The 20,671-nt window shown below is 35.1% G+C and overlaps 1 protein-coding gene across 4 annotated transcripts in view; it reads left to right on the top strand.

The window, feature by feature from the left end:
• Positions 1 to 19,586, top strand: part of LOC128550240 (vacuolar protein sorting-associated protein 18 homolog) — a 38,764-nt gene extending 19,178 nt beyond the window's left edge. For all 4 annotated transcript variants that reach the window (XM_053528864.1, XM_053528862.1, XM_053528863.1 and 1 more), the window contains exons 10-28: positions 2,889 to 2,987; positions 3,348 to 3,519; positions 4,427 to 4,484; positions 5,148 to 5,251; positions 6,068 to 6,128; positions 6,613 to 6,677; positions 7,724 to 7,859; positions 8,270 to 8,422; positions 9,283 to 9,376; positions 10,014 to 10,087; positions 10,950 to 11,105; positions 11,572 to 11,712; positions 14,394 to 14,528; positions 14,970 to 15,054; positions 15,512 to 15,639; positions 15,990 to 16,111; positions 16,645 to 16,762; positions 17,477 to 17,614; positions 18,259 to 19,586. In XM_053528864.1, the coding sequence (XP_053384839.1) occupies positions 2,889 to 2,987; positions 3,348 to 3,519; positions 4,427 to 4,484; positions 5,148 to 5,251; positions 6,068 to 6,128; positions 6,613 to 6,677; positions 7,724 to 7,859; positions 8,270 to 8,422; positions 9,283 to 9,376; positions 10,014 to 10,087; positions 10,950 to 11,105; positions 11,572 to 11,712; positions 14,394 to 14,528; positions 14,970 to 15,054; positions 15,512 to 15,639; positions 15,990 to 16,111; positions 16,645 to 16,762; positions 17,477 to 17,614; positions 18,259 to 18,372 (2,153 nt within the window). In that variant the 3' untranslated portion in view covers positions 18,373 to 19,586. The remainder of the gene's footprint in view (positions 1 to 2,888; positions 2,988 to 3,347; positions 3,520 to 4,426; positions 4,485 to 5,147; positions 5,252 to 6,067; positions 6,129 to 6,612; positions 6,678 to 7,723; positions 7,860 to 8,269; positions 8,423 to 9,282; positions 9,377 to 10,013; positions 10,088 to 10,949; positions 11,106 to 11,571; positions 11,713 to 14,393; positions 14,529 to 14,969; positions 15,055 to 15,511; positions 15,640 to 15,989; positions 16,112 to 16,644; positions 16,763 to 17,476; positions 17,615 to 18,258) is intronic.
• The last annotated feature ends 1,085 nt before the right edge of the window (positions 19,587 to 20,671 follow it).

Below are 20,671 nucleotides of genomic sequence, written 5' to 3'. Positions count from 1 at the left end.
TTCCATAACTTGTGTTTTTCCTTGACTCTTCTTGAAGTATTTATAAGACAATACTTTTCACAGGGCTTTTTTCCCCTATAAATCTACCTCCGGTAAAAGGAGGTAATCCCAATGCAAAAAAGTATGTTTTTTTCCCAAAGTTGAATTTAAAATTCCCAAATGATTATACCTTTTAGGGTTTTTGCTGTTTTAAGACAGTTTTGCTAATTTGTATATATATTTAGGTAAATTATAATACTGTTGAACAATTACTGAAATGCAATTCATTAATATTTCACACAAAAACACATTTATGTAGATTTTGGTGATTTGCAAATTGTCCCAATTAAGACAATTTCCGAGAGCATTTTCCAAATTTCCACCGGTATCGGTGGCATTCCCAAATTGATGAAAAAAAGGCCTGATTCATATACATCGTTTTAAAGAATTCCAAGATTAGTAATAAGAACTTCTAAATTTTTTAAATATCTTGATTGATTTCATCCATTTTGGACACAAAAAGGTTTTAAAATTTCAATATTGACTTTAGTCGTTTATGGAGTGTTAAAAAACAAACAAACCGGAAGGATATTTTATATAAAATAAAAGAAACATGTACAAATTTCCATTTCATAGGTCAGAATTTTACACAAGGAAACATACTTTTTTTTGCATTAAGATAACTGTTAGTTATTTTGTCTACAAAATTCTAATAGAGTCAGTCTACTTCCACCCCTGTAGACTTTACGAATGCTGTATAACATATCTTGATGATGATGGTCTAGTGGTTATGGTATTGGCCACTCAACCAGTAAGTGAATTGTTCAAGCTTGGCTGGGGTCATGACCCACCTTCCCATGTGTTTGCAGTTTTTAGGTTTTTTTTACAGGAAGCAGACTCCAGTGTGGCTCAAGTAAACTTGAAACTTCCATCACAGTCGAGCTAAAATAGTATAAACTGTATTTTGATCTTGCCAAAAAGAGCCAAAATTTTACAAAATATCTTGTTATTGATTAACAGTAGGGCACAATAATCATCACTCTCACTTTCATTATTTTTAGGTTTTTAGCTCACCTGAGCACGAAGTGCTCAAAGGTGAGCTTTAGTGATCGCCCTGTGTCCGTCGTCCGTCGTCGTCCGTTCGTCCGTCCGTCGTCAACAATTTGACTGTTAACACTCTAGAGGTCACATTTTTGGCCCAATCTTAATGAAACTTGGTCAGAATGTTACCCTCAATAAAATCTTGGACGAGTTCGATATTGGGTCATCTGGGATCAAAAACTAGGTCATCAGGTCAAATCAAAGGAAAAGCTTGTTAACACTCTAGAGGTCACATTTTTGGCCCAATCTTAATGAAACTTGGTCAGAATGTTACCCTCAATAAAATCTTGGACAAGTTCGATATTGGGTCATCTGGGTTCAAAAACTAGGTCACCAGGTCAAATCAAAGGAAAAGCTTGTTAACACTCTAGAGGTCACAATTTTGGCCCAATCTTAATGAAACTTGACCAGAATGTTAATCTTGATGATCTCAAGGTCCAGTTTGAATCTGGGTCATGTAGGATCAAAAACTAGGTCACCAGTTCAAATCAAAGGAAAAGCTAGTTTACACTGTAGAGGCCACATTTATGACCATATCATAATGAAACTTGGTCAGAATGTAAATCTTGATGATCTTAAGGTCAAATATAAATCTTGGTCAGGTGGGGTCAAAAACTAGGTCACTAGGTCAGATCAAAGGAAAAGCTTGTTAACACTGTAGAGGCCATATTTATGACTGTATCTTCATGAAACTTAGTCAGAATGTTAAACTTGATGATCTTTAGGGCAAGTTTGAATCTGGGTCATGTCGGATCAAAAACTAGGTCACCAGATCAAATCAAAGGAAAAGCTAGTTAATACTTTAGAGGCCACAGTTATGACCATATCTTAGTGAAACTTTGTCAGAATGTTAATCTTGATGATCTTTAGGTCAAGTTTAAATCTGGGTCAGTTGGGTTCAAAAACTAGGTCACTAGGTCATATCAAAGGAAAACCTTGTTAACACTCTAGAGGCCACATTTATGACTGTATATTCATGAAACTTAGTCAGAATGTTAAACTTGATGATCTTTAGATCAAGTTCGAATCTGGGTCATATCGGATCAAAAACTAGGTCACGGGGTCATTTCAAAGGAATGGCTAGTTAACACTTTAGAGGCCACATTTATGACCATATCTTAATGAAACTTGGTCAGACTGTTTATCTTGATGATCTTTAGGTCTGTAGGTCAGGTGAGCGATACAGGGCCTTCATGGCCCTCTTGTTCATAAGCACAGTCAAACCTGTTGGAAAGACCACCTCTGTACAGAGACTACCTGGCTATAAAAACAACCATTTTCATTTACTGTAAAATCATTAAATTTCGTGGGCATGAAATTTCTTGGTTATGGTCAAATTGGCAATTTCGTGTGGATATATATTTGTGGATTTAAACTTTTGAACATAAAATGAATGGGAATTTTACTTGTTTTTTGGGATTAAATTTCGTGGATTGAGTCAACCATGAAATCCACAAAAATTAGTCCCCCAAGAATATTAATGATTTCACAGTATGATGTGAACATTGAAACATATATTAACCTGTGAGTTAAGACCACAGGCTGATTAAGACAACTTTCAGGTTCTCTCACTTGTCTCTTTGTATAGCTTTGACTGAGCAGTTGTAGCAGAATATTGCTTCACACACTTGATTTAGTCATAAAACAAAAGTATGCTTGTTTTAAATTTATTAACATTGCAAAAGCATTATACTTTTAGTATTTGCTTCTGCTTGACATTTATAATACATCAGTAGATACATCTTTGACATTCGTGTTTTTGATCAGAATATTAATCAGTTGGTGACATACTGTTTATGTATTTACAGTACAATACCAAGAACTACCTGGTGACTTCGGATACAGCGAACTGCGTTTATTCTTTCCAAAATTCCGAGAAGCTGCCAGAAAATTTGCCTGGATGACAGGTAAGCCTACACAGATAACATTGCTTTTCTATAACCACCGATGTCGAAAAACCCGGGAGGCATATTCCTCTAATGAACTGCTTGATGAATCTTCATCAGACTTGGTCTTTAGCATCATTTTACGGTCCTCTCTCCAATTTTTTGTACAAATTGGGGATCTTAGCCCCATTTTGTAGCCACTAGACTTAGAGCTAAAAAAGATAAAGAAATACCGTTGAACAATTTCTTCTATGGATTACTTCAGTTTTACCATTCCTCAGTGTTTTATTGAACATTTTATAAACAAAGATTTAAACACAAACATGTCATAATGTGTATGTAAGTGCTACATGATTCCATTTTTGCTCTGTTTTTGTGAAGGTCCTGGTGTATACTATGGTGATATAGATACAAGTGGTAAACTTGGACCGTACTCTGTAACCAGTAACCAGATGTTGATGCGGTATCCCAAAGAGTCAGATGATAGATCTGTTAACAATCCATTCTCTATGGTGCTTACAGAATTCCATACTTTACTGCTGTTTTCTGACAGGTTAGTATACACAGTAGGACTGTAAAGAGATGGTCAGATACCAGTATTATGTCTCATCTAATTGTGTATTGTTTTTGTACTACTCGTCCATACATCAGTCCATTTTTCCTTTTACAAGATTGTGTCTGCTCCATATTTTCTTAACTCCTTGGAACGATTTTCAAATAACTTTGCATAAATGCTAACCTTGCAGTCCCTATCTATTTACTCTGTTGAAAGAGTTTACATAATTTGGCACATAATATTTTGTTAGACATTATAAGATGATATGCAGAAAACTTTCAGTCATTTTGTATCAAGGTCAAAGTTGTACCATGAGATCAAATTTCATGGAGAAATGATTATCTGTATATACATTACATCATGTTTACCCAACAAGAAATATTATTTTCTTGACTTCCTAGCAGGGAAATGAAAGAATACCCCTTTACTAGGTCACATCATAAAATTATTTTCCCTAAAAGACATGTTACCGGTACATATGCACATTGTGATGCATAAATATGACGTTTTTAACTCCATGCAGGATTTTATAATTTACAAAATCTTTTAAACTTTTGCAATGGTAAGCAAGAAATATGACCTTACATATCTGCCTGTGTCAGACAAGTTTTCCCATCCCTTGAGGTAGACTGGATAAAATCTCCCTTTTGCTTGGTTATACATTCCACGCTATTCCTTAGGTTTGAGCCAGAATTCAGTTTATTTAAGTACCCCAAACTATGTCACAGATATGACTTTATACTGACAGACAATGCCAAATCAGTATCCTTCCACATTTGGCAGGGATAATCAATTTGTTAATTTAATGTCTACCTGAACTGTATATGTAGTACTTGTACATTGTTTCTGGTATGAAATTTGGGTCTAGTACACCTTTAACTGTATAAAATGTTGTGTTTTTCAGGTTAAAAGCATTTTGCCTGTTGAATGAACAGCAGATCTATGATGAACTTTTTACTGATGTAAATATGAATTTGCTTTACTTTAAAATCTGTGTTGTTTGTATTGGACTAATTTTCTTGCTTGGGTCAAATAAAATCTCAAATGAAGATACAGATGTTTAAAATATTTCTTTGAATTGCTGAAAATAACCTCTTTCTGAAACCAGTAGATTTAACTCCATGGAAACTAAATTATTTCATATTTGTAGTCTTAAGCAATTGTCGTTCCATTCTTTTGAAATCAAACTTTTGGTGATAGTCTTAGGGATATTATAGAGGTTAAGAGTACATGTACATTTTTGCCTGAGACTATTGAAATACTGCAGAAGGAATGCTGATCTTAGAAGCAAAGATGGTTCTAATTTTCAGGTGGTCTTTGATCATAGGGAATTATGCTTTAAGAATCTATTGATATTTAAAATAAGACTGGTGTTCTTAAGGGTAGTGGACCTGTAGAGACAGTTGGTAATTTCCATTTATGTATTCTCTGAATATATGCAACATTTGCATTCTCTAGTTGTTACAAAAACTGATTTATATTAAGACTGAAGAATGCAGAAATCACACACTGAGGATATGTAATCTCACGGAAATGAGATATTCATTAAGGATTCACTACCTTAATAGACAGGTTTAAGGTTGTTTATAACAGCAGTTTTACTGTATTTTTTATTTCTTATCCAGAGATTTGGTAAGCTGATTGGACTTTGGAAGGATCCAATTAAAGGAACAATATGGGTGTTTACATCACAGAATGTTTTCAAATATAAGGTTACTAAAGAAGATAGGTATGATAGAATTATCATTATAGATAATGGATTAAATTATATGCTTACTCATCAGTGTACATACTGTTAGTTAGTGCAACATAGGATAGACACTATGAGGTGAAATTTTCAACATTAACCCTTACCCTGCTAAATTTCTGTAATGAAGTTGTCAATTTTTCAATTTGGACAGTACCATTGACTGTCTAAAGGGATGCTTACTGAAAGGATACTGACTGAATGGCGAACAGTGCAGATCTTGATCAGACTGCACGGATGTGCAGGCTGATCATGATCTACACTGGTTGCAAATGCAGAATCATTTGTGTCCAGCATGATCAGGGTTAAGATGATGAAATGGAGGAAGCACACTCTTTAGGAATAAAACTTGATCATTGTGAAGTATGAACTGTCAAGCTTATGTTGATGATGATGATGATGATGATGATGATGTTGACAACAAGATGGTGATATGATTGATATGGATATTTGTGTAATGATAATGGTGATAGATGATGATGGTGGAAGTTTTTAGCAATAATGGTGATGATGTGGTGGTTTGTTGCTAATATGGTGTGATGATGATGGTGGAGGTGTTGTTGCTAATGATGGTGGTGATGATGATGTGAATAGGGATTGTGATAATGATGATGGGGATGATGATGATGGTGGTGGTGGTAATGATGTAGAAGAAGAAGAAAATGGTGATGAAGATGATGATGTTGATGATGATGACCTAGAAGTAAATACCACATGTTGATGTGTACTTGATGCCTGTTGCATTTAATATTTTTATCCAAATATTCTGTTAAAAAATAACTGTTACTGATTTTATAGGGATGTGTGGCAGATGTACCTGGACAAAGGCGAATTTGAACTAGCAAAAGAATATTGTAGGGTAACTGATTTCTATCTTTTTTGTTCAAAAATAAAATGAGCCATGCTATGAGAAAACCAACATAGTGCGTTTGCGACTAGCATGGATCCAGACCAGCCTGCGCAGTCTGGTCAGGATCCATGCTGTTTGCTTTCAAAGCCTATTGCAATTAGAGAACCTTTAGTGAACAGCATGGATCCTGACCAGACTGCGAATATGCGCAAGCTGGTCTGGATCCATGCTTGTCGCAAATGCACTATGTTGGTTTTCTCATGACGTGGCTCAAATGTCTTCAGCCTCATTATGTATTATTTAACACAATAGCACACTTGCTCCATCTAACATGAATAGATGTTTTGAATGAAAAATGCATAAAGACATGGGATAATGTTTAAATTCAACGAATTTATTACTGTTTTAATCTGATGAACTTGAATTTTGGAAATGTCTGACTTACCAGGAAAAGGTAACAAGGAGATGCTGGAAATGTTTACATGTTTTTCAGGATAATATAGCACACAAGGATAAAGTGCTCACCAGACAGGCAGAATATCTGTTTAATGGGAAAAGGTAAGTAATCTCAGTTATTTAAAAGATATATTGTCATAAACTGGCTTTAGGTACTACCCAGGAACTGACTCATGCCTGAAATAATACCTGGAGCAGTATTTTGTCTACATCTAGTCTTGAAATTTGACATTGAGAAACCATTTTAATCTGATCATCCAGAACTGCCTTAACCTTTATCCTGCTAAATTTCTAAAATGGACTAAAATTCACTGACTGAATAGCGAACAGTGCAGACCATGATCAGCCTGCACAGGTGATCTTGGTCTGCAGAGGTTGCAATGGCAAAATCACATGCCGCCAGCAGGTTAAAGGGTAGAATCTGTTGTAAATACCACATATTTTCATTGCTTTTTATGCAGTTTTCCAGGGCTCTAAATATACGCTAATATAAGGGAAACTACTGGGACCTGAATGAATGGAGTGCTTGAGTGAGCCCATGCCCCAATTTCATGAAAAAACTTAAGTAATTGCTTAGCTAAGTCTGTTATTTCAGATGCATGTTTTTGTTCTTTATGCATCTTCAGTGTTGACATTTTCATCCATATCAGAACTGTATATGACTATTTCAGAGATCAAAACACAACAATTCTGAATTCTACAGAAAACGAGGCATAGAAATAAGAAATATACTTGAGCAAATATTTAAGTTCCTTAAATGGCGCTTAAATAGAAATATCATATTTGCGAGACTGAAATAAGTACTGCAGACAAATACTACTAACCATAGTATAAATAAGCTATAAATACACTGTTACAGAAAAAGTCAGCATTAGATAACATTAACTTAAGCAATAGCATGATTTTGAAATAACAGACTTTAAGTAATTCTTAAATTTTCGTGAAATTGGGACCAGATGCTCAAGCCATTAATGCTTGAGCTGTTTACTGCAACCCTCTGCTTTGTTCTGTTTAGATATGTTTAACTTTACCTTAGAGATTTAATAAAACCATACCTTCAATATGTGTTTTGTTTTACTGCACAGTTTCAATAGAGTAGACTGTAGTTGGATTGTTTTTCAGTCTTTAAATTTGATCTGATGTTTCAGGTATCTAGAAAGCGCAGAAATGTATGCTCAAACTCAGAACTCATTTGAAGAAGTGGCGTTAAAGTTTATTCGTCTGGATGACAAAGATGCTTTGAGAAAGTTACTCCACAAAAAATTAGAGTCCTTAAGGCCACAGGTAGGCTATGTCAAACATCTGTCATTGTTAAAACATATTTCTAACTATCTTGAGTAGAAGTTTTGAATTTGATTTGATCACTTGTTAATAGTCATACCCAATTTAAGTTTCCCATTTTACCAGGATAATTTACTTTTTACACTGACTATTTGATATGTTATTGTTTAGTTCATACAGTGAATATTTTTACTTGGCAACAAGTGTATACCTGTGATATAATGGAACCTTGGGTCTTCCACATCTCTGAATATTTGGAAAGTTGCATGTAAACCTAAATTGTGTTGATGTGACCGTCAGAATAACACAGTAAATGTAGAATTATTACTCTCACATTTTGTATTGAAAACTCAATTTTAAAATACACATAATATAGACAAGAGTATCTTATTTAAGTGAGATATATTATACAGGACAAGACACAGATGACAATGTTGGTCACATGGTTGATAGAGATTTACCTAAACCAGCTTGGTGAATTGAAGGAACAGCAACTGGAATCTAGTCCCCGATTCAAAACTCTACAAGAAGAATTCCAAACCTTTCTTAAACAAACTAGAACAAAGGTAAGGTGAACAAGTTGAGTAATCATGCTTGACCCAGGCTGAAATTTTGGTCTTCTTTAGCTCACCTGATCTATGCTTAGGGCGGATGATACAATATCATAATGCATTGTCCGTCGTCCATCGTCCTGCCTCAACATTTTTACTTTAACATCTTCTAGTCTGAAACTATGGTTAAAATTACACCAAACTTGGTTGGTAGCATCCTGGCATTGACTTCTTTAAGTTTTTAAAGTTAAAACAGTACAGCTTGGCATCTTTTAGAGGCTGTCAGAACTACAAATTTAAAATCCTTTAAACAACTTCTTCTAGTGAACCTCATGATGGATCTTCACTAGACTTGGTCTAGAATACCTTTGTATGATCCTCTCAATTTTTTTTTGCAATTTTCACTTGGCCTGTTTAGGGCCATCAGAGCTAAAAATGGGAAAACTTTAAACAACTTCTTTTCATGACTCACTTGATGGATCATCAATTGACTTGGTCTTTAGCATCCTTTTAAGGTCCTATCACTCAGATTTGTTTTAAATGGTTCCACTTGGCCCCTTTTAGGGGTTGCCAGAGCTAAAGTAGATAAAAGCATAAATAACATCTTCTCATAAACTTTATGAATCAAGACAATACTTGGCCTGTTGCAACCTTGTATGGTCTTCCCGCAAGTTTGCTAAAATTATCTGCTGGGCCCCTTTTAGGGGCTATCAGAGTTTAAAATAGAAAAAAAGTAAATGATTTCTTCTCCTGAACTACTTAATGAATCTTAACTTTATTTGGTCTGTAGCTTCCTTGTATGATGTGGACTTCCCTCACATTTATTCACATGGTGGTGACTGAGAGGTAATACATTTGATGTGCTGTCATTTCAGGAGTGTGTTGTACATAACAAACATGTGGTATATGATCTTATATCCAGTCATGGAGATGTGGTAGATTTAGTTTTCTTCGCACATCTCATGCAAGGTATGTTTTTTTGTAAACCTTTCACTGCTGTAGATTGGGTTATTTTTGTATAGACTTCATTTAGTGATTTCTTGGTCAGCAGCCTTATTTTTGATGTTAAGCATTGGCAAAATGTGTGTTTGTGTTTTAGGACATGATGCAGATTAATAGTCAAGGATAATATGTTTTTGGGAATGATATCATTTTCAAATATTAACAAAATTAAAACTGTTGCAAATGTAACCAAATCTACATCAAATTTGAAATATCTGCTGCTGTTAGTGCATTTGGTCCTTATTTTGCAATAATATTCATATACTGAGAACTAAGAGGAGAGACAGTAAAACTTCGGTGCAATGGGTTTCATTTGCAAATATGAACGAAAATCAAACTGTTGCGAATATAACCCAGTGTACATTAGGTTAGTTTGAACTATCTGCTCCTGTAAGTAAATTTGAGCCCCTTTTGCAATCAGAATACTGAGAATTAAGGGGAGAGATAGATCTGTGGGTGAGGATTTGAAATGAAGATATTCAGATGTTAAGGCCAGCATAAATGATAAGCTTTTAGAGTAAGTTGTTCTGCAGTAAATTTTCCTAAAGAATTGAAATTAATTTAGTAACTGAAATTAAGAAAAATATGTTGATATTATTTACAGATTATGAGAAGGTAATCAGCCACCATATACAGTATGACAATTATAGAGGTGCTCTTGAGGTGCTCACTAAACAGGTATGTATTGTTTGGGTGAAAACTAGTGCGTTCCTTGGTCTGTTACTTGACTTTTCTCAAGTTGAAAGTAGGATTGTCATTACACCCATCTTCAACAGTGACTTTATGTCTGGCCATTCTGAAATTGAATGATGTAGAGGATTCTTCATGATGTAAAATCTTAACCCTTACCTTACCCTGCTAAATTTCTATAATGAACTTGTCCGTCTTTCAATTTCCAAAGTACCATTAACTGTAAAAAGGGGTGCTTACCAAAATGATACTGACTGAATAGCGAACAGTGCAGATCTTGATCAGGCTGCACAGATTTGCAGGCTGATCATGATCTACACTGGTCGCAAAAGCAGAATCAATTGTATCCAGCATTTAAAATCTTAAAGCTTTCTTCAATCAAAAGCAGTTATAACATTAATCGCTCAAAAGTCTGCTAATGAACCAGATGAAAAACATTTGGTCCCAAATAAAAATAATCAAAAAAACATGAAGCTAGTTAGGGACAAACATCAAAGGACATACAGCTCAAACACTATGGCGCAATTTCCAAGATTTGATGCCATGTTGGAGATTGGAAGGTGCGATCAACTTTTTTTTTCACTGACAGATGGTCGTTAATTGAGATTTACGACCAAATATTTTACTTTTTCTCTAAAACCCAGAAACACACAATTTATAAAGCCCTGTATCATTACATAATATTACAGAACAGGGTAAGTTACACATTTTTTTCTAAATAAAAAGATTGATTTAAAATTAGTTTTTAAGCTTTTTTGATAAAAAACTGATTTCTGTTTTTCTGTGAAAATGAAAATTTTCAACCAAGTTTATTTTCATCAGGCATACTTTGTTATTTCTGTATTTTCAGAGTGATATGAAACTCTATTACAAGTTTTCACCGCTGTTGATACAGTACATTCCAAAAGATACTGTGAAAGCGTGGAAACGTCAGGGGAAACAACTTGACCCAAAGCGTCTCATTCCAGCATTAGTGCAATACGACCATAAAAAATACAAAGAACAGGTAACAAGAGTGATCATTGAAAGCTATACAAAGTCAAACAGAAAACTCTTGATTGAAATTACTTCAGATTATTGCTGTCATGTAACTTGTAATTTGGTTGAGTTTTGCATACAAGTTGTTATCATTGCCATAATATGATTTTAGTTTGTAATAAAGTGTAATAAAAGTAAGCTCGTTCACATACATCTTGCCAAGTCAAAGCCCTTGATTCTCAAAGAAATTGCCAAATAGTCAGCCGCACTATCTTAAGGACAGCTCTTATTTTTGTGGCAGCATTTTGATTTTGTGCTAGGTCAGAAGATATAACACTTAGTTTGGAGATCAATCTGAGAAAGCTCTATCTTAGATTTATGCTGATCAGTCACATGCTGGACTTTTCACACAGATCTCAGAGTTCAGTTTTATAACCTTGGCCTCTTGAATTTTGCCCTTCCCTGAAATGAGCAGAGATTATTTATGATTTCAGGGCAGTGAAGTAATAACATATTTAGAGTCCTGTGTAAATGAGTTAAAGAACAGGGACCAGGCCATACACAACTATTTACTGTCTCTGTATGCACAGCTGAAGCCAGAAAATCTATTAGGTTATCTTCAGGACCAAGACCAGGTATGTATGGTTTAACCAATGTTAACCTTTAGCCTGCTGGCGGCAAGTGATTTTGCCTTTGCAACTAGTGCAGACCAAGATCAGCCTGCAAATCTGTGCCGACTGATCATGATCTGCCCTGTTCGCAGTTCAGTCAGTAAATTTTCAGTGAACACCCCTTTGAGATATAAGTGGTATTACCCAGACTGAATGATGGACCATTCTATTATAGAAATTTATCAGGGTAAAGGTTAACAACCTTTGAAATGTGTCCTAACATCTGGGTCAAAATTAAACAGATACAGCTTGTAGTAATATAGTGGAACATCCAGGTACAAAAATAACCCTGCTGGTACAGATCAGAAATGTTCCTGCAGGTATATAAATTATACCTCCAGGTAGAGTATTATTACACTAGATATATCTGTTTACTTTACCCAAATGTTTGGATGTTGGGCCTTTGTGGCCGAGTGGCTAAGGTGGGTTCAAAACCTTACATGGGAGATTGAATCCTTCATGTGAGGAAGCCATCTAGCTGGCTTACGGAAAGTATGTGGTTTACAAATTTAATGTCAATTGATGGACATGTTTGCTATGAAATATTGTGACCAAACTTTGTACATGTATAGCTTTCTTGGAAACTGATGTATGGTATGCAGTCTGGCCTTGGGGTCAAGGTAAAGGTCACTGTTACAAAAAAATCAAAAAAAAATCTGCTCAGTCACCAGTATGGAATAGGGTATTGCATCCAAACTTGGAATTTAGGAAGCTGACATAGAGGCCATGGTTAAGGTCAAGAGTGTTGTTACTAAAAAAAGTGGTTTTCTCACAATAACTTCAGTTAGGAATGAGATAAGCAGACCAAACTTAGTAAATAGATTAGCTTTCATAGACTCCAATTTTTTTTGTTTCATTTAAGGTAGCTTGGGTCAAAGTCATATTGTTACTAAATATAGAAAAATGGTTTTTGATCAATAATTTAGAGTGAATAACTTTCAGAAACTCTGAAAATCAATTGCATTTAAGAGCTTTTTGTAGGCAGAGAATGTGTGTTCAGGGGTGAAACCTTTGTCCTCTTTGGCGGGGGATACCAGGATACCAATTAACTGAACTTGTTGTTTGTGAAGAAATTGATATAATTTCTTTTTGTTGAAAGAAAACTTACTCTCCTTATATCTTTTCTTAAGTTAAGAAACACTTTTCTTACAAAAAGGCGAGACTAAACAGGTTAAGATCTAGGTTAATTAATAAGTGCGTCACTATAGAAAAACATGTTGTTTTTCTCACGAAGTGCACATAAAATGCATCTAAAATTATTAGTCAGGTCATATAAGTGTTATATTGCAGTAAAGTGATTGACACAAGGTGTAACTTGAGTGACAATTTATCTATATTTTACGAGAAATATTTTTGTGCCCTCTCATGAGTGGTGGGGGCATATAGATTTGCTCTTGTCTGTGCGTCCGTCCGAAGTTCGTGACACGCCTAGCTCAAAAGTATTTGATATAAATTAATGAAACCTTGCATGAGTCTTTATCATGATATGAACTTGCCCACCTTCTAATTTTCGTCTGGCTCCGCGCCCTAATTTTGTAGTTATGGCCCCTGAAATAGTCAAAAATGCACATTTTCACCTTGTGACACGCCTAGCTCATAAAATATTTGATATAGATTCATAAAACCTTGCATGAGTCTTAATCATGATATGAACTTGCGCACCTCCTATTTTTCATCTGGGTCCGCCCCCTATTTCTAGAGTTATGGCCCCTGAAATAGTCAAAAATGCACATTTTCACCTTGTGACATGCCTAGCTCAAAAAGTGTTTGATATAAATTGATGAAACCTTGCATGAATCTTTATCATGATATGAACTTGTGCACCTCCTATTTTTCATCTGAGTCTGCCCCCTATTTCCAGAGTTATGGCCCCTGAAATAGTCAAAAAATGCACATTTTCACCTAATTATGTGCCTTACTCAAATAGTATTTAATGTACATTCATAAAACCTTGCTCGAGTCTGTATCATAATGTGACCTTGCACACTTGGCATTCTTCTTGAGAATTTTAGCGTTCATTACAGAGTTATGGCCCTTGAAATAGCCAAAATAATGGATTTTTTGTTTGTGATGCTCATAGCTCAAAAAGTATATGGTATAGAATAATGAATTCATTTCATAAATCTTTGTTTTGAGGCTATACCCCAGTAAGACTGCAAACATTTGAATGATCTCCCCTTTATTTGTGACAAATGTACCAGTGGGGGGCACACCCTGTGTCCTACAGACACATTCTAGTTATTGTTTATTACTTTGGGGTTGTACCAGAATTCATTTGCTTATGTAAATGATGTATTTGACCAATCTGTATATATATGGAGACAAAATATGTATTGTCGGACTAAGCCCGCTCACACAGTGACCACGTGGTGGCTCAGAAGCTTAAATGCCTTGCGCTGCGCACAGCCTGAGAACGATTGCAGACGGAGACAGAGAGTTATGAAATGCTTAAGGCTTATTTGTGCTAGATGGAATTTTGTTAGCTCTGTCAGTTAGAAGTTATACCATTGGTGATGGAAAATAAACTAGATAGAAACAAAAACAGTGTATTGAGTTATTAATCCAGAGGACTTAAGGAGCGGCTACACTACATGTTTTACAAATAGCATAAAGTTTACAAGTACTAAAACATGTTTACACTACAGGAGGAGGTAGATGGTCTGTGTTATGACCCGAAATATGCACTACGGTTGTGTTTGGAGTATGGTCGAAATAGAGAGCGTGTACATATTTACTCCCTGATGAAGCTGTATGAAGAAGCTGTGGATCTTGCACTAACTGTAAGTATAATGCTCTTACTACCTGTTTTTCCAAGGCTCAGCAGTTTCGGTTACTGGAAGATTGGTGGTTCTACCCAGGTGTGATGATGAAAATATTCACAGAGGGGCACCTGTGGGTCTTCCTACACCATTAAAGCCGGAAGGTCAACATATGACCTATAATTATGTTGGCGTGACATTAAACCAAAGAACACAGAACAAACATTAAATTTTTGGAGTTCAGAATGGCTGAAATTTAGAGTTGGGGATAACCATTTTAAGATAAATTCAAAACTGATGAAGTATTGCAAATCATGCATTTCTGCTGGAAAAAATATTTAATACAGGCACACAAACAATAAAGCTTATTTTAGAAATATTTGTCACAAAAACTATGGTTTCCAGTACAAAAATGTACATGGTTAAAATAGATTAACTTGTTCATTTATGTATTTGGTCTAGTTTGATGTTGAACTTGCCAAAACAGAGGCAAACAAACCAGATGAAGATGATGTAGAACTAAGGAAAAAGCTGTGGCTTAGAATAGGTAATTATATCACATTCAAGGATCTTGGATTCATTTTTGGTTCGAATGTTTTATATATAAAAAAAGAAGCCGTTCAACATGGCAAAGTTAGCCACTCTCACAGTATTCACATTTTGCATAAAGCATGTGGCTTTTCTTTCTTATGTTTGTTTAATTTGGGTGAATGCAGTTTCACAACAGTATTTCATTTATGTAATAGCTGCAAGTCAACAGGCATTCCTAGATTCTGCATGTTCTCCACAATTAACCTATAATGTGACACTGTTTTCTGTCAGATTGTCAAGGAGAACACTTGGGATTATTTTTCTGAGCTCAAGTTATTGAGGGGTCTCCCTGAATTGACACAGTAGCTAGTACAATTACTTTAACAGATCCATCTTTGAGCTAAGGACATATTAATTATGCACACATTTGAAGAATGAAGTCTTTGTCAAAATCCTTTCCTTCTTTGCATTAGCTCGGCATGTGGTTGAAAAAGAGAAAGATGTGAAGAGAGCCATGGATTTTCTGCATGAATGTGATCTACTCAAGATAGAAGATATCCTGCCATTCTTTCCAGACTTCGTAACCATCGACCATTTTAAGGTAAGTTATTGACTTCTGTTAAAATATTCTTAGTTCTGTTGCATTTATTTACAATATACTGTATAATCATTAAATTTTGTTGGCATTAAATTTCATTCATTTTTTTGTTGTCAAAAATGACTTTTTAATTGGGACATGAATTCCTGGATTTCAAAATTTTAAAAGATAAGATAAGTAGAAGAAACTGCCTATTCCGCTGGGTTTAATTTCATTGATTGTTTTAACTACGTAATTCACAAAATTTAGTCCCCCATAAATGTTAATAATTCCACAAAAACTTATCTTTGTATTTTAGAAAACTTTTGAAAGGCATGAACTGAAATTGTTCGACTTTTTATCTTGTATACCAGGATGCTATAGTATCATCATTAGATGACTACAATCGCCATATTGAAACCCTGAAAGAAGAGATGGACGAAGCAACAGGTAGTGCCGAGGAAATACGCAAGGAAATACAGGCATTTAGAAACAAGTAAATATTCATGTAACAGATACAGTCTTGTACATTGTCCCACGTTTAAATCACCTTTTGCTCTTGACGTTAGAATATTTCAAGTAGTTTTGAAATATGCCCAGTAGTTTTAGTATACTTCCAGTAGATTGAAAATATTTCTAGCAGTTTAGAAAAATTTAAGACAAACTGTTTTATGATAAGTCTTCACAAAGTCCATTGGAACGAGTTACCCATTCTGTGCAGTTTCAAAAGAAAGTATATGTTACCAGCTATAGACAAAACAAGAGTAGAATAACAATAAAACACTGGTTGCTTGAAGATTCAAGTTCTGTAATTCTGTGGTTTGGAGCAGCCAAATTATTTGACTAAGTTAAGTTTATTTACCAGTTTTCATCAGCAGAAATGGTGAAATGTTTTACATTTTGTTGAAATGGAAATTTCTCGGTGTTTGTATCAATTACATTATAAATAACATACACATAATATATATAACTTGGATAGTTGTGTTGAAATACATAATTACATTGTTGTCATGTATTTTTATTTTCCAGGTATGCACAAGTGAAAGCTTTAGACAAATGTTCAAAATGTGGATTTCCACTGATGACACGTGCATTCTACCTGTTTCCATGCCAACACAAGTTTCACTCAGACTGTCTCATAGAAGAGGTAAGAGAGATATACACTGGTTGTTTTAAATGATATTTGTCTTGTATATGTTACTTATTCATGTAAAAATGTATTATCAGACCTTCTAAAAACTGTATTTTGTTAAAGTGGCATTTAGCATCAGATCAGTCGCTTCAGAATTGTAGCAGTTATCTCTGTATAATGTACAAAAACAAGGTTTTGAGAGGGGGTAAAGCATCCCAGGTGCATTTTAAATGATGAACATAACATTTTTCATGTGATTTCATAAAATTTAATGTTTCATGTTAATTTTGATTATAACTGATTTTCTAAATTGAAAATATTTTTCTTGATTTTACAGTGTTTTACGGTCATGCTTTTCACACTCGGATGTCTGGTCTTGTTTGCATCTATGCTGCAAAATGCTTTCATGCATAGATTTTGTATTATTTTTTGTACACACCTTATGTCTTTTTTAGTTATTTTTCATTTACCTAATAGCAGTTGTTTTTTTTTGTCAAATTTTTCAATCAAATTTCAGTTTAATAACTCAGTTTTCTCCCAGTCAGTTTTTCCCTAAAAACACAAGTGTTTTCCCAAGGGAAGAATCTACTGGTTGTTTTTGCTTCCCAAGGAAAAAACTGACTAGGGGAAAAACAGTCAGATACAAGTGCAATATGACTTATCAGTGTCACTGTGTCATAAAAACTAAGATATTTCAGAATTTACCAAATTTCATCGCCTGTATTTCAGATTTTACCAAATTTACCTGGAAAGCGAGGTAACCGTGTAAAGGATTTACAGAAGAAGCTGGCAGAGAGGGATGATTCTAGACAGAGTGTGATAGGAAAACAGGATCCTAACCTTATAGCATCTAAACAAACTGTCAAGGTGAGTTTTTGTTCAGAAAATATGAGCCACGCCATGAGAAAACCAACATAGTGCGTTTGCGACCAGCATGGATCCAGACCAGCCTGTGCATCCGCACAGTCTGGTCAGGATCCATGCTGTTCGTTAAAGGTTTCTTTAATTGCAGTAGGCTTTGAAAGCGAACAGCATGGATCCTGACCAGACTGCGCGGATGCGCAGGCTTGTCTGGATCCATGCTGGTCGCAAAGCCACTATGTTGGTTTTCTCATGGCGCGGCTCAATTATCATTTAAGGGTCAAGTAATATGTTTGGTTACCTCCCCTCAAGTGGATTTTTGTTTGGGATTTTATCCTTTGTTACCTCCTTTCAAGTTTATTTTTAGCTGGACTGTAAGTGTTTGAAATTTTTCAAATACTGGTAGTTGAGCTATGTTGTAACCAGTTTATCCATGTCAGTGTCTACCACGTCTTAAAAGTTGTACATGCAAGCACATTTCTCAAAAACTGCCGGACCAAATGCTTTCAGACTTAAGAAAAGAAGATTGAATCAAATTCTACATTGTAGAAAAAAATCGCCCTGATATGCCGATCTACCTTAACCTATATAGGTAGAATATTTTACAAATGAAGATATGATTTGTTATGTAGACATGTTGTGTATTGCAGGCAGAACTGGATGACCTTGTAGCCTCAGAATGTATCTACTGTGGACATTACATGATCAACAGCATAGACAAACCATTTATTGACGAAGACGAGGATAACCAGGGTTGGCTCTGATCATAGCACGTGCAACTTCAGTTTTGAAAAGAAATTACTAGCAGCATGGCAGAGACTTTAAGATATTGAAGGGGGGCGTACCTCCAGATTTAGGTCTTTTTTTGCCAAAATTGATAAAGTTCCTTTATTTGTTAGTACACTCAAACCTGTGCAAGCAGTCACCTCTGTTAAGCAGCTACTGATCTTAACCCTTATCATGCTGGACACGATTGATTAAGCATTTGTGACCAGTGTAGATCTTGATCAGCCAGCAGATCCATGCAGTCTGATCAATATCTGCACTGTTCGCAATTCAGTCAGTATCTTTTTGGTAAGCACCCCTTTTAACAGTCAATGGTACTGTGCAAATTGGAAGATGGACAAGTTCATTATAGAAAGTTACCCGGGCTAGGGTTAAACTGTCATATTTAGTATTTCCTGTGTATATTAACCTGTTTTAAGCAATAACTGTTCTTAAAAGGTCAGTTTTTTTTCCTTTGGCTGCTTAAGACAGGTTTCATTAATTACAAATAAAATGTAAACAAAGCAGTATTTATTTATAAAAGTCACTTAGTAGTTTTCAAAATATATAAATGCAGTAAAATTTTGACGACATTATAGAATGACAGTCGAATAACATACAGTTATGTTTTTAATAACTGTAGCAGGTTTTAGATATGTTTTGAAAATTCTCGGGCAAATCTAGGTCATTCCCTTGAATTTTAAGAGCGGACAATGTATTTGAAAATATAATGCATGTGAGATTCCAAAGTAAACAAGCCTATTATTTCTAGAAAAACTCTGTAGCAATAATGTCTGTTGATTACAAACTCAGTACAGTTTAAAAATTACAATGCCTGTCATAGAAACAGCATATTATTATGTTGTTACCATGCACGTAAATGGTTGCCGAACAACTTCAGTAACTCACTGGCTAAGAAAACCAGATTGAAGAGACTTGTGACATAATTCTCTGGAATTATTTTTATGGCAACAAAACACACCCACCTACTTAATGAAAGTGCTAAAAAAAGTTGCAATTTTATCATTAACCGTACAAATTACTTATAACGGATGTAAATACAACTTTAATGTTGGAACAGCAACTTTCTTCGTGTTGACATTAGAAATGTTTTCACTCATTTAGTACTTATTTGTATATGAGAGATGAAGGTGTTGATGCAGATTATTTCTTGTTTATGATGATATATTTATGATAAATGTGCAATATTTTATCTGGTCTGTTTGTTGTCTTTTCAACCAATGATAGATTTATATAACATGTGTTTAAATACTTTAATGTATAAATATATTAATTCTCATCAGGCAGTTAGCAATTATGCAATATTGTTATTTCAAGCAGTTTTTCGATACTAAGTAAAATCTGTAACAAGATGTGGTCATGACTCCTGGGTTGAGCTGCCAACACCGTAAGCAGTAGACCACCTCTACCCTTTAAAAAGGTCAGTAAACCTAACCATAGTTTCTCAGTTTTGTACCAGTGCTGCAACTCATGGATCAGAGTGTTTTTTTGTTGGATTTAGAGTTGCACAAACTCATTTTATGCAATGTGGCGTTTTTCTTGGCTTTCGAAGGTGGAGGAAGATGCCAAGGCCCCTTGAGGCATGTCATTGTGGACTGGCACCTGGGTAGAACCACTGACCTTTAAGCCAGCTGGATGGCTTCACACTTATAGAATGCTACACAATGTCAAGCAAGGTTTCAAACAAGGGGCAAGTGATTCAGTCAGCAACCTTAACCCATCAGCCATGGATGCCCCTAACGAGTAGGATAGTGAGTTATTTCAGATATACTATTTTCTGTCCGTATTGCCAGAGAAATCTAACTGCTGCTCCTTGTTAGTAGTTGTGTGCCCTACTTCCTTATCTAACATGGCCAGCAAATTTTAGGTTTTGCCACAGTAAAGGATGCATAGCATATCAGTGGGACTCTCTCGATACTTCTCCAGTCTTCAAAACATTAACCAACAGTTATAAGAGTGCCAGACTATCACAATATATGCCTTTCACAGCAAATTACTTTTGATTTTTAGAATATTTAGTGGCGAGACTAGTTAATTTTCTGTTTTGACTAATTCAAGGGCCATAACTCAAAAAGTTGTTGGGAGGATCTGAATGATATCGTGCTTGGTCAAGATATTCTGCACATACATATTGTGTCCAAGTTTGGTGAATATTGGACAAGAACCACTCTAATTAGAGACCAGATAACCATTTAATACATCCAGATTCACAGGTGAATAAAAATCAAAACAAAGACATTTTTCTATAATAAAAGATAGCTTTTATTCTTCATCCAA

Source organism: Mercenaria mercenaria, chromosome 17, assembly GCF_021730395.1.
Source record: "Mercenaria mercenaria strain notata chromosome 17, MADL_Memer_1, whole genome shotgun sequence".
NCBI classification, from domain to species: domain Eukaryota; kingdom Metazoa; phylum Mollusca; class Bivalvia; order Venerida; family Veneridae; genus Mercenaria; species Mercenaria mercenaria.
Note: the sequence above shows the minus strand (reverse complement) of the source record. Positions and strands in the feature narration are given on the sequence as shown.